This window comes from Halichoerus grypus, chromosome 1 (genome assembly GCF_964656455.1).
Source record: "Halichoerus grypus chromosome 1, mHalGry1.hap1.1, whole genome shotgun sequence".
NCBI classification, from domain to species: domain Eukaryota; kingdom Metazoa; phylum Chordata; class Mammalia; order Carnivora; family Phocidae; genus Halichoerus; species Halichoerus grypus.
The window spans coordinates 148,312,037-148,326,461 of record NC_135712.1 but is presented as its reverse complement, the minus strand read 5'-3'; the positions used below and the strand labels follow the sequence as shown (position 1 = coordinate 148,326,461).

The 14,425-nt window shown below is 51.2% G+C and overlaps 1 protein-coding gene across 1 annotated transcript; it reads left to right on the top strand.

Moving 5' to 3' along the window:
* The first annotated feature begins 2,206 nt into the window (after nt 1–2,206).
* On the top strand, nt 2,207–12,850 carry SLC22A13 (solute carrier family 22 member 13). Its single transcript, XM_078073502.1, has 9 exons — nt 2,207–3,851; nt 8,651–8,754; nt 8,954–9,493; nt 9,676–9,796; nt 9,888–9,982; nt 10,232–10,446; nt 10,647–10,755; nt 11,280–11,495; nt 11,684–12,850. Exons 1-9 carry the CDS (start codon nt 3,474–3,476, stop codon nt 11,775–11,777), a joined length of 1,872 nt encoding a protein of 623 aa, XP_077929628.1. The 5' UTR covers nt 2,207–3,473; the 3' UTR covers nt 11,778–12,850.
* Nucleotides 12,851–14,425: the final 1,575 nt, after the last annotated feature.

Here is a 14,425-nt window from a genome sequence, read left to right as displayed (position 1 = left end):
GAGTCACTAAGAACAAAGTCTGTCCTTTAACCTCCTTGGAAGGGACTATACAAGTCCTCCTCACTACCCAGATGGCAGCCAAATTTCAGGGACTTGAACTTCAGGGTCCACATCTCCCAATTAATAAAGGCTCTTTCAGAGTCCAGGAACTGGAATATCAGTTCCAGCTGCAGTGCTCAAAATCAAACTGATGAGGAAGAGAATGTAGACTGCTTCCACCCAAGACACTGGATCAACACTTATTAACACGTTTAATTAAACGTGAAACACTTTCTTCTCTTCTTTCCTTTCCTTTACTCTGTATTGGCCGGGAAGAGAACACCATCATCTGTATCTCCTAGGCCATTGCAAAGGGGGGTAACCCTGCAGACTGCTGGATTTGTCATCAAAAGCTCTGACCTGTCCATGATGCTAGAAGGAGTGCTACCTTAGCAGGAGTGGTTTGTGCCCCGACAGGACTAATCTTTGTCTGGGGTGGTTATCATCCTCCTTGGGGCTATGGATGCCCAGATAGCTGGCAGATAGCTGGGCAGTGCCCCTAGCTGTTCATGAACAGACACCTCACTGGTTGACACCCCTGAATTTACATTGTCAAGTTAGAAAGGACCTACTTGGAGGCTTTCATCATTCAGGATTTGCTTCCTTTGGAGGTCCCTGTTTCCCCCAGTTAGGAGCGAACATGAGTGAGGCTATGATCAGGAAACTGTCCTTAACTCTGGAAAGTATTGCAGAATCTGTGCCATAGCAATAGCTGCCAACAAAGATCCTTAGACTCGCTGGCCAAAGTTGTTCTTGCTAATAGGATAGCCTTTAATTATCTTTTAGCTGAGCAGTGAGGTATCTGTGCTGTGGTCAACACCACAGGCTGTACCCAGATTAGCGCTTCTGGGGAAGTTGAAACTCAGCTAAGTAAGATCACTGAGCAAACCACTTGGCTTAAAAAGGTGGCTCCTTCTATGGGATCTTTTTTTGACTTATTTGATTTTGATTGGTTTGTGTTTTGGGGACCATGGCTCTGAAGTGCACTCCAGACATTGGGAATTACCCTGCTTACAAGAATCAGAGTGGTCTCCTTGGCATGCTATATTCTCTCCAAAGCTTTAAATGCATGTTTGCAGCCACTGACCACCAAGCAAATGATCTCCCTAAGACTGGACTGTCAAAGAAGGACCAAAGAGAATGACCAGCTAAAAAACTGTGAACCTGAAGTCATGATCTGTGAACACCAGAGAGACTCAGCAAAAAACATCATGAACTGTGACTGTCACAAAGAAGATAAGTTAAAGCTGTGAGAACTTCAGCACGGTAGCTGAGAGTGGCACAATGCCTTATATTTTGATCCCATCTGTTAGTTAAGCTTAGAGTCTGATCAAAAGGAGAAATTGTGAAAAAAGACATAATAGACTCAAAATAGAGTCACTTGTGCTAAGCCCCATGTCAGCAAACCAAGATTTAACACCTGACCTCATTGCAATTTCAGTCTCTCCCAGGAATGTGACTTTTAACCGAGTCAATCTGGAATTACCTGGTCAGCACTAGTGAGGTAAATCTACTTGATAGACCCCCAATCTTCCCCCAAAGGAAGGTGGCTTTGCCAGAAACATTCACTCTTTGCAGGAAATTTTCTTTTTTTCTGCCCTTTTGTGCCTATGAAAGTCTTCTATTTTGTACAGCTCCTTGGAGCTCCTTTCTGCTTGCTAGATGGGATGCTGCCCAATTCATGAATCATGGAGTAAAGCCAATTAGATCTTTCAATCTACTCAGATGAATTTTGTTTTTTTAACAAGAGACAGACTCAGAATCATAGTGAATCAGTAGCAGTGCCCAAGTTTCCTGCCTCCTAGCTCCAGCTCCCTTGGCTACTTGAAGCCAAAGAAGCAAAAATCCTCTCCCTGACTCGAGTAGGAAGATGATGCAGGCTGAGGACAGGCTCCTCCATCTCAGTTCTCTGCCATCGGGGGAGCACCCTATTGGGCAGTGGCAACTGACAGCATCTGTTTTCTTGGTAATTCAGTTGAGGTGATGCTGAGAAAAGCACATGCAAGAAAGCTAGGTAAGGAAGAAAAGATAGAGCTGGGGACAGTGGTGAGACTGGTGGAGAATTCGGGATGGGGCAGAGAGGGAGGTACTCTCCTTACGTAGGGTCATGGGCCCTTGCCTCTGCCCTGCCTTGACCTGCTATGCATGCTGGCTGACTAATAAAAGCCAGCAGCTGAGCTGGCCAGGGGACCAGATACAGGCATGCTGTGTCCAGAACTGCCCCTACAGGCTTGCTTCCTTGCATTCCTTTCACCTATGCTCCTCAGTCTCTCTTAAAATGGTTCAGAATTCAAACATGAGAAGGCTTCCCATGCATACACAGGCAAATATGTGAATGTGTGTGTGCGCATGTGCATGCTTGCACATACATGTGTATTTTTCCCTAATGCCATCTTCAGTCCTATCATTCCCCACCTCCCATGACTGAACTAGATGCTTTCCAAGTCCTGGGTCTACCTCCAGTAGACCTCTTCCAGGGTAAAAAGGATGGGGGCTTTTTAATCTTTGGGAGATTCCTCCTCTCGGAGGTCCTGTTATTCTCCAGTCCTGTAAGAATCCTGACCTACCAGCCACCATGTGCCCCATCCCAACCTTGACTCCAGCAGACTTCCACAGCTGAGGTTATGATCGAGGGAGACTTTGTCCTGTGTTCCCCTGTTATCACTGAGATTACCTATTATAAATGAAGTTCCCTACAGCAGCTTGCTTGTGCCTTCTCTTGGTCACGTGTTAATGGTTTCTTCCTCAATTAGAGTAGAGCTCAAAAGGCACTCTTGGCTCTTCTGTAATTGCTGTGTGCTCTTGGATTGTCTTCGGTACTGAGGAGGAAAGGCATTTATGCCCTTGGTGGGTCTCTTGGCCTTCTTGCTACCCTACCACGTGCCAGAGACCCCTAGGAGAAAGATTAGATCAGTAGCATCAAGAGGCCAGATTGGGCTGCTGACTGAGTTAGTATGCAAGCTGGGTCCTTGCTACTCTCCTGACTTACCCCATTGTCTGTTGTGGGCTGGTCCCTAGAAGGGAATTCTGTATCCCTCTGAGTGTTGGAACTACTCTCAGAATTTGGGGTCTGTCGTAATGGGAGGGGTTGGAGCTGGGGGTGACTTGTTTAGGATGTTGCAGTTGGAGGGTGCTGCTTGTGCACTAACATCTGGCTAAAGCTCATTCCTGTGCTGGGCCTGAGAAGGTCCTCTTGTGAGGCTTGTGTCCATCGCACTGTCAATAAGGCATCCTGGGATTCTGCAAGCCAGTGTGGACTAGTTTTTCATCATATTCTGTCCTTCCCAGGCTACAGTCAGGGAGTTGAAGTGTGACAGGTCAGGCCAGGCAAGGCTGGATTAAATATTAACACAGCTGTCATTGCTGCTCAGAGGAGCCAGTGCCCCCAAGCCAAGCTGCAGAGCTGTTTGGTGGCCCCAGGCTGACCGGTAGACATGGCTCAGTTTGCCCAGGTCCTGGCTGAAATAGGTGACTTTGGACGCTTCCAGGTACAACTGCTGATACTGCTGAGTATCCCCAACTTCCTGTGTGCTTACTACATGTTTGCCCAGGTCTTCATGATCCAGGATGAGGCCCACCACTGCTCAGTGGCCTGGGTCAAGAACCACACTTTGAACCTGAGTGCTGCCGAGCAGCTGACACTGAGCGTGCCTCTGGATGCTGCAGGCAAGCCTGAGTCCTGCCTCATGTTCCGGCCGCCCCCGGATGGTGCCAGCCTGGAGGACATCCTCAGCCACCGCTTCAATGGGACGCAGCCTTGCGAGGCAGGCTGGGAGTATCCTGAGGACAGGCCCCTGTCCCTAAAGAACGAGGTAGGACTGCCCTTCTGCCTGTCTGCCTCTTTGGGGTTGGTCAGCAACTCTGTCTGGTCTTCTGCCCTCAGCGACTGGTCTTGCCGCTTCTGCCCTTAAGCACCCATGCCCAAATGATGGACCATTGGGGTGACTTTTTTTTTTTCCTTTTTGCCACTCATCCTGCTTTTCTCTTTGTCCTCCAACTATTGGCCCCTCTCCCTCTCTCTCCATTTTCTCTGTCTGGTTTGTCTGCCCATCTGTCCATGCATCTTTCCCTATCATTTTGTTTGTCCCTCTGCCTGTCTGCCCAGTTGTCTGCCTTTCTGTCTGTCCCCTCCTGCTTTCCTGTCTTTGTATCTTTCTCTCCCTGCAGCATTCCCATCTATCGGTCCCTTGGCCTTTGTCGTTCCGTCAGCCCCTGCGCTCTGCCTGCTTACCTGGCTTCTGGTATCCCTGTCCACTTGCCTGCCCTCCTGCTTACCTGCCTGCCGTGGGCCTCCTGCCTTCTAGCTGCTCTCTCTGGAGCTATGCCCACCCGCCCTCTGGGGCACCGGAGGGCGCAGATGACAGTACCTGCTCTGCTAAACTCGTTTTCTTGGGAAGGATCCAGGCAGATAAACAGATTCCCATTCCAGCCACCTGAGCAAGAACGGCTCCCTGGAAGCATCCGTGCCCACTCTGCTGCTTCCCAGAAGCTGGGACTGAGGCGCAGAGGAGAGAGATGATTTGGTCAGGCCAACCCAATGAGCTGATCATGGAGGTGGGGCTCCCACTCAGCTCCCTGCAGGAGCAGGAAAGAGCACAGATGGTCCAGAATCCTGAGGCATGGGCATCCTTGGGGCGGGGGGGGGCGGGGTCTGGACAACTCACCTTGATGGGGGCGAATACTGAGCCTTTGTGGAGAGGGGAATCAGAGTCCAGAGGTTAAACATTCATTTTTTCCCCCCATGAGTAAAAAAGTATTTACTTTTTAGAAGCTTTCAGAGGATGATGCTTTAACCAAAGGCATTCACATTTTTTTAAAGATTTTTTTTTATTTTTAAGTTATCTCTGCACCCATTTTGGGCCTCAAATTCACAACCCTGGGATCAAGAGTTGCGTGCTCTACCAACTGAGCCAGACAGGTGCCCCAGTCATTCACTTTTTTAAATGTGACCAGGAACTTGCCCCCAGAACCCTTGCAGCCTGAGAATATGTCCTGCTCGTCTTCTTCCTGACCCTCCACCTCATTCTGCCCCACAGGGGTGTAGGCAGCCTAGGAGCTCTCCCAGCAGAGCCCAGGCCGGTCCTCACTGGCCTCTCCATGTCCCCGGCATCACCCTCATGGTAGGGCCAGCCTCCACTGGTCCTCAGATGCTATGGGTGCCTACCTCCACACATGCTCAAACTCTGCCACCTGGCCAAAAACCATCCTTAAAGCCAGGCAAACAACCAGACTGCTCGGAGCCAACTCTAGTCCTGTTCACACCCTGTGCCAGACTGTTTGTGTACTTTTATTCAGCCAGAGCTCCCTGAGTGTTTACTGTACAGGGAACAGCCCGAGGAGGGAGGTACCTTATTCTCCTTAACTGAGGGTTTGGGATTCCCCTCTGTCTTTAATCATCAACCTGGCTAGCACTGGGGTTGGGCCTTGGACCTCTTGTCCTTCCCTATCATGTTTCTCCTGCTCCAACCCTCCTGAGGACTTTGATTCTCAAGAGAATGTACATCTTTGGTACTTTGTGCCCTGCACCAAATGATAACTCCAACTTTGCTTCGAGAGCTACATTGGTGTGAGATCTTCTACCTCTGTTTCCCATCTACGAGGAGGGGCTCTGCCACACCAACTCAGGGGACTCTCTCTGAGCTGACATCCCAACTTCCCTTATTATAACCAGCAGCTTCACAATCAAATTGAAATTCAAACAGGCCTAATTTGAGAAGACAAGAGCATGCTGCCTTATAGGCTATGTGTTCTTAAAGAAGAGAGTATGTTTCTCCTTCTCAGTCTACCTCCCAACATTTCCTGGGGGTCCATCCATGGTAAAAGAAAATATGACTCCCAGCCTTGTCCACATGAACTTCTGAATAGGGAGGAAAATAGACTTGGAGTGAATAACAACAGTATGATCCATTCTGGGACCAGAGAAGGGGCAGGAATGGGACGGAAGGGGTGTCAGAGAGAATAGCCATTTCTAGGACTGGAGGCATGAAAATGCTTGGCAAGTGTGAGGAATGCTGACATACAAAGAGGTTGGGAAATGGGCAAGAGCCGACTCTTAAACCATCTTAGACACAGAGCTGAGGAATTTGGGCCCTCTCCCAGAGGCCAAGGGGAACCACCAAAGCTTTTGGAACAGGGGAGGGAGATGTGACAGGTGTGTACCAAGAATGGGGGAGGGTGTCTGTGTGCCTCTGTGGCAGGCCCTAGACAGAACCATCCACTGTGGGTGTTAGGGCTGGGGAGGTTCATGGCTGGTGTTCCAAGGGGGAGCCCTCTTGTCTCCATTCCCTCTGCAACATGATTCACCACTTCTTGGCACCTCTCCAAGCCTTGGTCTCTGTGGCTGCACAGTGGGAATGATAAGCCTTTATGTGGTTAAAATGAGGATTTAATGAAATAAGGGGTATATAAGCTATAAGGAGGTGGTGCATGGTCACCACTGCATAGGGGCACCAGCCTTGGATTGGCACCCATGCCTTCAGTCTGAGATGTCTGTCACCAGCTGTGACTTTCATGAGCATGGTGGCCAATGCACCCTCTGCTGAGCTAACATTTACTGAGGGCTTCCTGGGTGACAGCCACTGTGCTGATAAGCATGTTACACGTGTCAATGCCTTTATTCCTATTGGGGGACACTACATAGTATATTTTATCCCCATTTTGCACATGGGAAACCAAGGCACCAACAGATGGGCTAACAGCCTCAAAGTCACACAAAGTTGCTCAGTTCAGACTCCAGAGGCTGACAGCAGCAGGCCTTTATTTATTATTTATTTTAAAGAGTGTCTAACTACAAAGGCAATCTGTGGTTGCTAAATAAAACCAAACAAACGAGAACTAGGTGGAACAAGTTCAAATCCCCTGTCCTGCCTCACTTCATTCCCAGGGGCAAGCAGTTAATCATTTGACATAATATTGAAAATTAACAGTTGTTGAGAACAGAAGTATGAGCACAATGGTATCTCCTGATTAATTTCTTGCTAAAAGTTATTTTGACTGATGATGATTGGCTAGTTGTCTAGCTGTAGGTATTAGTTCATTTATTGATTCATTCAGTAAAAATTCTCTTCGCTTTCACTCCGTTTCAGTCCTTGTCTGGGGCAAAAGGGGATGTCTGAACTCCATTGCCATCCAGCAGTGGGACCTAGGATAATGTGTGTAACCCCTCCTCGCCCAGGGGAGTGTACTAGTAAATCAAGGATTGTTGTCAGAATTAGATAACACATGTGAAGCATTTAGCAGACTACCCAACACAGAGTGAGCCCTCCAAAGGCATTAGTCATTGTGAAGCTATCTCCATGAGCTGCGGAGGAGAGCTCATGAGTCTGTTCCCCCTGCAAACATTCACGAATGGAGCTGAGCTGTGAGCAGGGGCACAGAAGTCCCTGAGGGTCCCACAGACCAGTGGGGGTGGGGGCCAGTCACACAGGCTTCCTGTATGCACACCTGCAGTAGACGTGTGCGGAGTTATCCGGACATGCATATTTTCTCCACTCAGTTTCTCAGTCCATCTATTAGGTTCTCCCTGTGAGTCTCCAGGTGGGTTGCCCCATCTCCGTGTGTGCACGCGAGTGAATGCCTACACACACGTGCATGTTCCTCCAACCTAATCTTCTGCAAGTGGCGTGTGAGGGCTCCTTGGGATTCTCACCGCCTGTGAATGATTAGAGTTTCAGAGAGATTTTGCAGCCAGATGAGAAAATTTGAAGAGGCCCAAGTAGGTCACAGGGGTGCTCTGGCTGTGGGGAAGAGGCCCCATTTGTCAGGAAGCAGCAATGAGTCCCGTGTCAGAGGTTCCAAACTTTGGATTCTTAATGTGTCAGTAATTCTCTATAGCATCTCCAGGCCAAAAGAAAAACCTAACAGTTTTATGTATTAACTAATTAGGTCCAAACAATTTAATAAGTAATTATGTTCCAACAACTTAGTAGCTGTTTAAAGAAATAATATGCACGCAGGGCGCCCGAGTGGCTCAGTCGGTTAAGCGTCTGACTTCGGCTCAGGTCATGATCTCAGGGTCCTGGGATCGAGCCCCGTGTCCTCAGGCTCCTCGCTAGGCAGGGAGTCTGCTTGTCCCTCTCCCTCTGCCCCTCCTCCCTGCTTGTGCTCTCTTGCTCTCACAAATAAATAAAATCTTAAAAAAAAAAAAAAAACACATGTAAACTGAGAGAAAATATTTTTTTCATTTTTAAATAAATACAATCAACTACTCATGGGATGTATGTACCTATTGAGAGCCGCACGACGTCTCCATCCTTGAACATTTTCCGCTCCACATGGTGCTTGCTTTTTTCAAAACAACTGCCAGAAATACAGCTTCACATAGATATGATGTCACTGAAAGGAATGTGGCATGATCTCATGTTGAAACAGAACTGTCCTTACTTGGCAGTTCTTGTAATATCAGACGGATGTTAAGTATTGATTGCTATATTTCCCTTTAAAATGTCAGATATTGTTCATTGACACACACAGACTGGTGTCCTGGGGTGCCTTTGCGCACAGTTTGGGAACCACGGGCGTCTGTCCCAAGAGTTTTGTAAGTGGGTGGGCTAGATGACAAAGGACTTGCTGTCAGCTGCCCCAAGTTCACATCTGCCTGTGTCTGCCTCAGTTCAACCTAGTGTGTGATCAGAGGCACCTGAAGGAGACCTCACAGTCGGTGTACATGGCCGGGCTCCTCGCTGGGTCTCTCATCTTTGGGCCTCTCTGTGACTGGTAAGAACCTTGACCAGCTCACCCCTGCCCTAGCACGCTCCTGTGCTCCTGGCACGGTTTCCCTCCATGCCCTTCACTGGTGCCCAGGATAGGGCAATGCGTCCTCTGTCAGCTAGAGCACCCAGGGCAGGCCTGGGTCTCCCTGCCTTCCTTCCCCTCAGAGACGGGCCCTCACGGCCCTGCCCCTTTGTTACCCCAGGATCGGCCGCAAGGCCACTATCATGGTGCAGCTACTCCTCCTCGCCCTCATCGGCCTGGCCACGGCCTTTGTGCCCAGCTTCGCGTTCTACATGGTCCTGCGTTTTGCCGTGGCTACTGCTGTCGCTGGGTATGCCTTCAGTAATGTGACCCTGCGTGAGTATCTGGGTCCTGAAGCCTTGAGCCATGACGTGAGGCCTTGGGGTCTGAGCGGGCCACGCGCCCAGACTGCCTGTGGGAGCCTTGTCAGGCACCCATACCACAAGTGGTCACACACAAGGAGGACTGAGGCCCACGTGGACAGAGGGGCATCCAGGGAGTGCCAGGGAGGGAGAGGGCAGGGGCTGGCCCGCTCTCAACGTCTCTGCACAGTTACAGAGTGGGTGGGGCCCTCGAGGCGGACTCAGGCCGTGGTCCTGGCCCAGTGCGCCTTCTCCACGGGGCAAATGGCGCTAGCAGGACTCGCCTATGGCATCCGGAACTGGAGGCTTTTCCAAATAGCTGGCACGGCACCGGTCTTGCTGCTCTTCTTCTACTTCTGGTGAGGAGGTACTTCCCAGGAGCAAGCCACCCCCAGGCTAGTTGTGCGAGGTGTGGTTGGAGCGTAATACTCAAATTCACCTCACGGGACACTCCAAAGTGCAAGGGGTGTGGGGTTCCGTATGCACTGGAGCCCTTGGGGGAGCGGGGGGCTCCGCGGTCACAGCCATTCTGGACTTGCAGGGCTCTGCCAGAGTCAGCTCGGTGGCTTCTGACCCGGGGGAGGGTAGAGGAGGCTAAACAAGTGATCCAGAAGGCAGCCTCGGTCAACAAGGGGAGAGTCTCCCCGGAGCTCCTGAGCCAGGTACTTCTTACAGGCTGAGCTCAGCCCTGCCCCTGCCCCTGGCCTGCACAGGCCTTTCTGCCTGGCCCCTCACTGTGCATCTCCCTACCAGCTCGTCCCAGAGAAGACAGGCCCCTCAGGGAATGCCCTGGATCTGTTCAGGCACCCCCAGCTCCAGAAGATGACCCTGATCCTCTTCTGTGTCTGGTGAGTACACCAGGGCCCAGGCCAATCCCCGCCGCGAACCCCCCCACCCCCCCACAGGCTCACGCCCAAGGCCCTGAGGCAGCTGGGGGATGGTGACTGACTGTCTGTCAGGGATGGCTGTGTGGCATTACTGGTTTCTCCTTGGCTGTGCTCCTGTCTCCTGCCGGGACTCCCTCTCCGGCAGGCTCCCCCTGAGAGTGATGGTTTCTCATCACCCAGCAGTCACAGGGATTCCTGGACACTTTGTAGGTTTGTGGACAGCCTGGGCTACTTTGGCCTGAGCCTCCAAGTCGGTGACTTTGGCCTGGACATCTACCTGACACAGCTAGTCTTCGGAGCAGTTGAGGTGCCTGCCCGCTACTCCAGCATCTTCATGATGCAGTGGTTGGGCCGCAAGTGGAGCCAGATGTTGACTCTGGTTCTGGGTGGCCTCATGTGTATTGCCATCATCTTTGTCCCAGCAGGTACCAGGGCTGGCTCTCCCACACCCGTGTCTCCCCCCTACCCCAGCTACCAGAAGCCCATCGCCTCCCTTCCAGGAGCGAGGGCTCCCCTGGGGTCCAGGTGCAGATGGGCGTCTGGGAGGGCAGGGCAGGGGCAGGGCCCAGGGTGTGGGGCTGTCTCCCGGCACAGCTGGGAGTGGCTGACCAGCATCCTCCACTAGATCTGCCAGTGGTGGTCACTGTGCTGGCTGTGGTGGGCAAGTTTGCCACGGCCGCCAGCTTCACCATCTCGTACGTGTACACTGCCGAGCTCTTCCCCACCGTCATCCGGTAAGGGCTGCTCCTCTGCCCCGACACCCTGACCTTGGCCATGCCTCTCTGCCCTCACCACTGTTCCACAGACCGCTTATGAGGCTGGCTCGGGCAGCAGTGCTGGGGCCGCTACAGTCTAGTCCCCATGTTATCCTAGGCAGTGGAGGGCAGATACAGAAGTAGGCCATGCCCTGGCCTTGTCAAGACCGGGATGGAGGAAGTCTAAGAATGAATGGCTGAGAAGGAGGACTCAGGTGGCGGTTGGGGGGTTAGGCAGGAGGTATAGTCTTTGATCTGAGATTTGGCGGGTGAGCAGGAGGGCAGCAAATAGTCAGGCCTAGAGGTGGGAGAAGCATGGCACCCGGCTGGACAACAAGCAGTTAGTGCGGGGAAGCGGAGAAAAAAGGCTGGCAGGGCCGGGCGAGCCGAGGGAGCTGGTGGGGCCATAATGAGGGCCTGGGCTCGCCCAAGGTAGAGCTGGGGTGGAGCTGTGGCCTGGAGTTGAGGCTGGGTCCGCTCAGCTTGTACTGGCCTTCCCCCAGGCAGACGGGCATGGGGCTGATGGGCATCTTCTCAAGGACTGGGGGTATCCTCACCCCTCTTGTGATCCTGCTGGGCGAGTACCAGGCGGCCCTCCCCATGATCGTCTACGGCAGCCTCCCCATTGGGGCAGGCTTACTCTGTGCCCTGCTGCCGGAGACGCGTGGCCAGCCCCTGAAGGACACCATCAAGGACCTGGAGCAGGGGCTCCACCCTCGGTGAGCTGCTTGCTTTCTCTGAAGCCCAGACCGCTACCTCACCATGTGTGCACTGTTGCGTAGAGCCCAGAGGGGGCCCTCAGGAGCCACAGACATCTGACTGACTTTGGGCCAGGGGAGGGGTGGTGAGGGACTTGGTGGTGGGACTAATTCTTGGCCAGTCAGTGATGGCCTCCTGTTCCCTCCAGGCCTCCAGAGTCAGCACCTTCAGGAAAGGAGACAGAAGCCTCAGGAAGAACTTCCAGCCCAGGGGTGACTTTTGTGAGCAGTACGTACCTCTGATTGTGTCTCTGGAGCCCGAGCGGCAGCAGGGAGCTGCCTGAACACCCCCTGGAAAAGCCTGGGCCAGCCCGCGAGCCCCGCCTTGCAGATGGGGGCAGCACACCCTGGCCTGGCCCCCATGCCGGCCGCTGGCTGCCTCGTCCTGAAGCACCCGGGTGGGCCTCCCTCTTCTCGTTGCTTCTCATCAGCTTTCTGACCCCAGCGCCCTCCCAGACCCCGAGCTGGGGTAGGTTCTTAGGTGTATCTTGGGCTTCACTTGTTCTCTGTCAGTCTTGTGGGAGTATGGCTCCTCTGGTCCCCTCAATCTGGGATCCCCCAGCCCTCGAAACAGTTAAGCTCAGAGCAGAGCAGATGCTTATGGCCTTTCCAAGGATGTGGCAGTAGGAGGAGAGAAAGTTTGAAGCTGTGACCTCTCTCCAGGCCAGTGGGAGAAAAGGCTGTGGATGAGGAGAAGGTTGTATTTCCTTCTAGTGGCTGAGCCAGGCCCCGCTAGCTCAGGTGGGGCTGATGAGAAAATAAAAGGCAAGCGGAGGGCAAAAACCAAACTGACACTCTTACATCTCCCCTCCCCCCAAGATGTGAGGGGGATACATGTGACATTTCTCAGGCACTCCTGACTGCCCAAGAACGAAGGAAGGAAAAAGCAAATGGTCACCTGATAAAGATCACAGTTTTTACAAGAAAAGCACAATCTTGAGAGTAGTCAGACCTCCGGAAACCTATAGACTCAATTTCCTGGAGCCCTAACATCACCTCCCACCTCCATAGGAGAAAAAAAACCCTATATAATCAGTCACTCCTCACACATAGAATGCATCCTTTTCTGCCCAAGGGGTCCTGTCACGGTGCTTTAATAAAATCACCTTTTTTTTTTTTTTTTTGCACTGAAAAAGTCTCAAGAATTCTTTCTTGGCCATTCAGTCTCAGACCCAAACTCCAAATGATATCATGTTGGTGCCCAATGTGGGGCTTGAGCCTTCTCATCTGGACTTCGAGCCTTGGTGCAAACTTGGTGAATACTTCCTCTTCCGGAACTCCCTTTCATCTCAGGGGCTTTTCAAGGAGTATGGTCTTATTGGAACACTTTCATGTCCATTGCCTAGGCTGCAATCCTCTAGTCCGTGGCTACTCAATGGGGTGGAGAAAGATTGCCTTTTGGCTGGAAGTTTGCACCCTGGCTGGGATGGTAATAAGACCCAGAAACTTGATGCCTTCTCTTCGTTTCTGTCCTTATACAAAGTTGTCTTTCTTGGGCAGGGGACAGCCACCTCAGTCACTAGGACGGCTGACAATCCTAAGACTCCTGTGTGAGGTTTCCTCCTCATTGGTCTAATGTGATCCCCTTCATGTCTCTGGTCTAGCTTCTTTTGGTCGTGAGACATTTGCGCAGAGCCAGCTGAAACCAGTACCCAATTGGATTAAAACTCAGCTGGGGACCATTTCCTAGGGAAGCCGGCTGTAAGGACCACACCTATTGGAATGGCGCTTAGATCATGGTGGATTTCTGTCTTTATTGTTTCCTGCCAGTGTTCCCTACTAACTACTTAAATTACAAAATTGGGTAATTTCCTCCTTATAAAACTTTTTTTAGTGTTTTCCATGGGTTAAAAATGGTAGGTTCTTCATGGCATGGCACTTCAGTTCCATTCACCAGCACCCATTTGTAGTGTAGGATGCAATGGGGAAGCCAGCATCCCTCCTACAAGGCAAGGTGTTGTTCGTAGTGACTTCTTAGAGGGACGCCTCTGGTCACTTTGACATCAGGAACCTCTGACATTTCCTGTGTGGGATGCCACCTGGGAGATAGGGAGGAATTTTTGATAGTGGACCTTCTCTACTTTTCTAGGAACATGGGATCTTCTTCTTTAGTCCCCAGGGATTCTCCTTTGGGATGCCTTTTAATCCACTGGAATCAATTTGGATTACAAGATTTAAGAAAGAGAAAACTGATCTTCTATAACATCAAGTGACTTCAGTACTCTCTAGGAGATGAGGGAAAATGGCCTTTTAATGGGACATTAAGCTTCAATACTATCTCTCAGTTAGATCTCTTCTGCAGAAAACAGGAAAAATGGACTGAGGTACCCTATGCCCAGGCCTTCATGGTCCTGCATCAGGATCTGGACCTAAGGGCCTCTTACAGAATGTGTCTAACCACCAATCACTTTCATAACCCCCCTCGGGACATACTGGATGATGATTGTCTAAGTAGGCCCATTCCTCCTAATAAACCTGGGCTACTGGAGGAATCAACTGACCAATCCAAACAAAGAGGATACCGGCTTTGTTACTATCCTTCCTCCTTATAAACCTCAAGACCCCTCTGCTCCCAGCCCAGCTGGACTTGCCAGGAGCAGAACTCCCTATCTTCCAGGACTGGATTGCATCCTTTTAGGGAGGTTGCTAATGGAGAAACAGGCACCATTAGAGTCCATGTCCCATTCTCAATGGCAGACTTGACTCAGATAAAACAACCATTAGGACGATATTCTGAAAACCCTTCTCAATGTATTGGGGGCTTCCAACAATTATCTATTATGTTTGATTTGACCTGGCAGGATATAGCCATCATATTAACTCACTGTTGCACCCCTGAGGAAAAGAACCATTATCTGGGCAGGGGCTCAAGAATTTGCCGATGAACTAGC

Excerpts from the sequence above, each read along its gene's own strand:
- SLC22A13 (XM_078073502.1), top strand. The coding sequence starts at position 3,474 with ATGGCTCAGTTTGCCCAGGTCCTGGCTGAAATAGGTGACTTTGGACGC. Across the intron at positions 3,852-8,650 it reads CCCTGTCCCTAAAGAACGAG|TTCAACCTAGTGTGTGATCA; the intron begins GTAGGACTGCCC and ends TGTCTGCCTCAG. Across the intron at positions 11,496-11,683 it reads GAGCAGGGGCTCCACCCTCG|GCCTCCAGAGTCAGCACCTT; the intron begins GTGAGCTGCTTG and ends TGTTCCCTCCAG.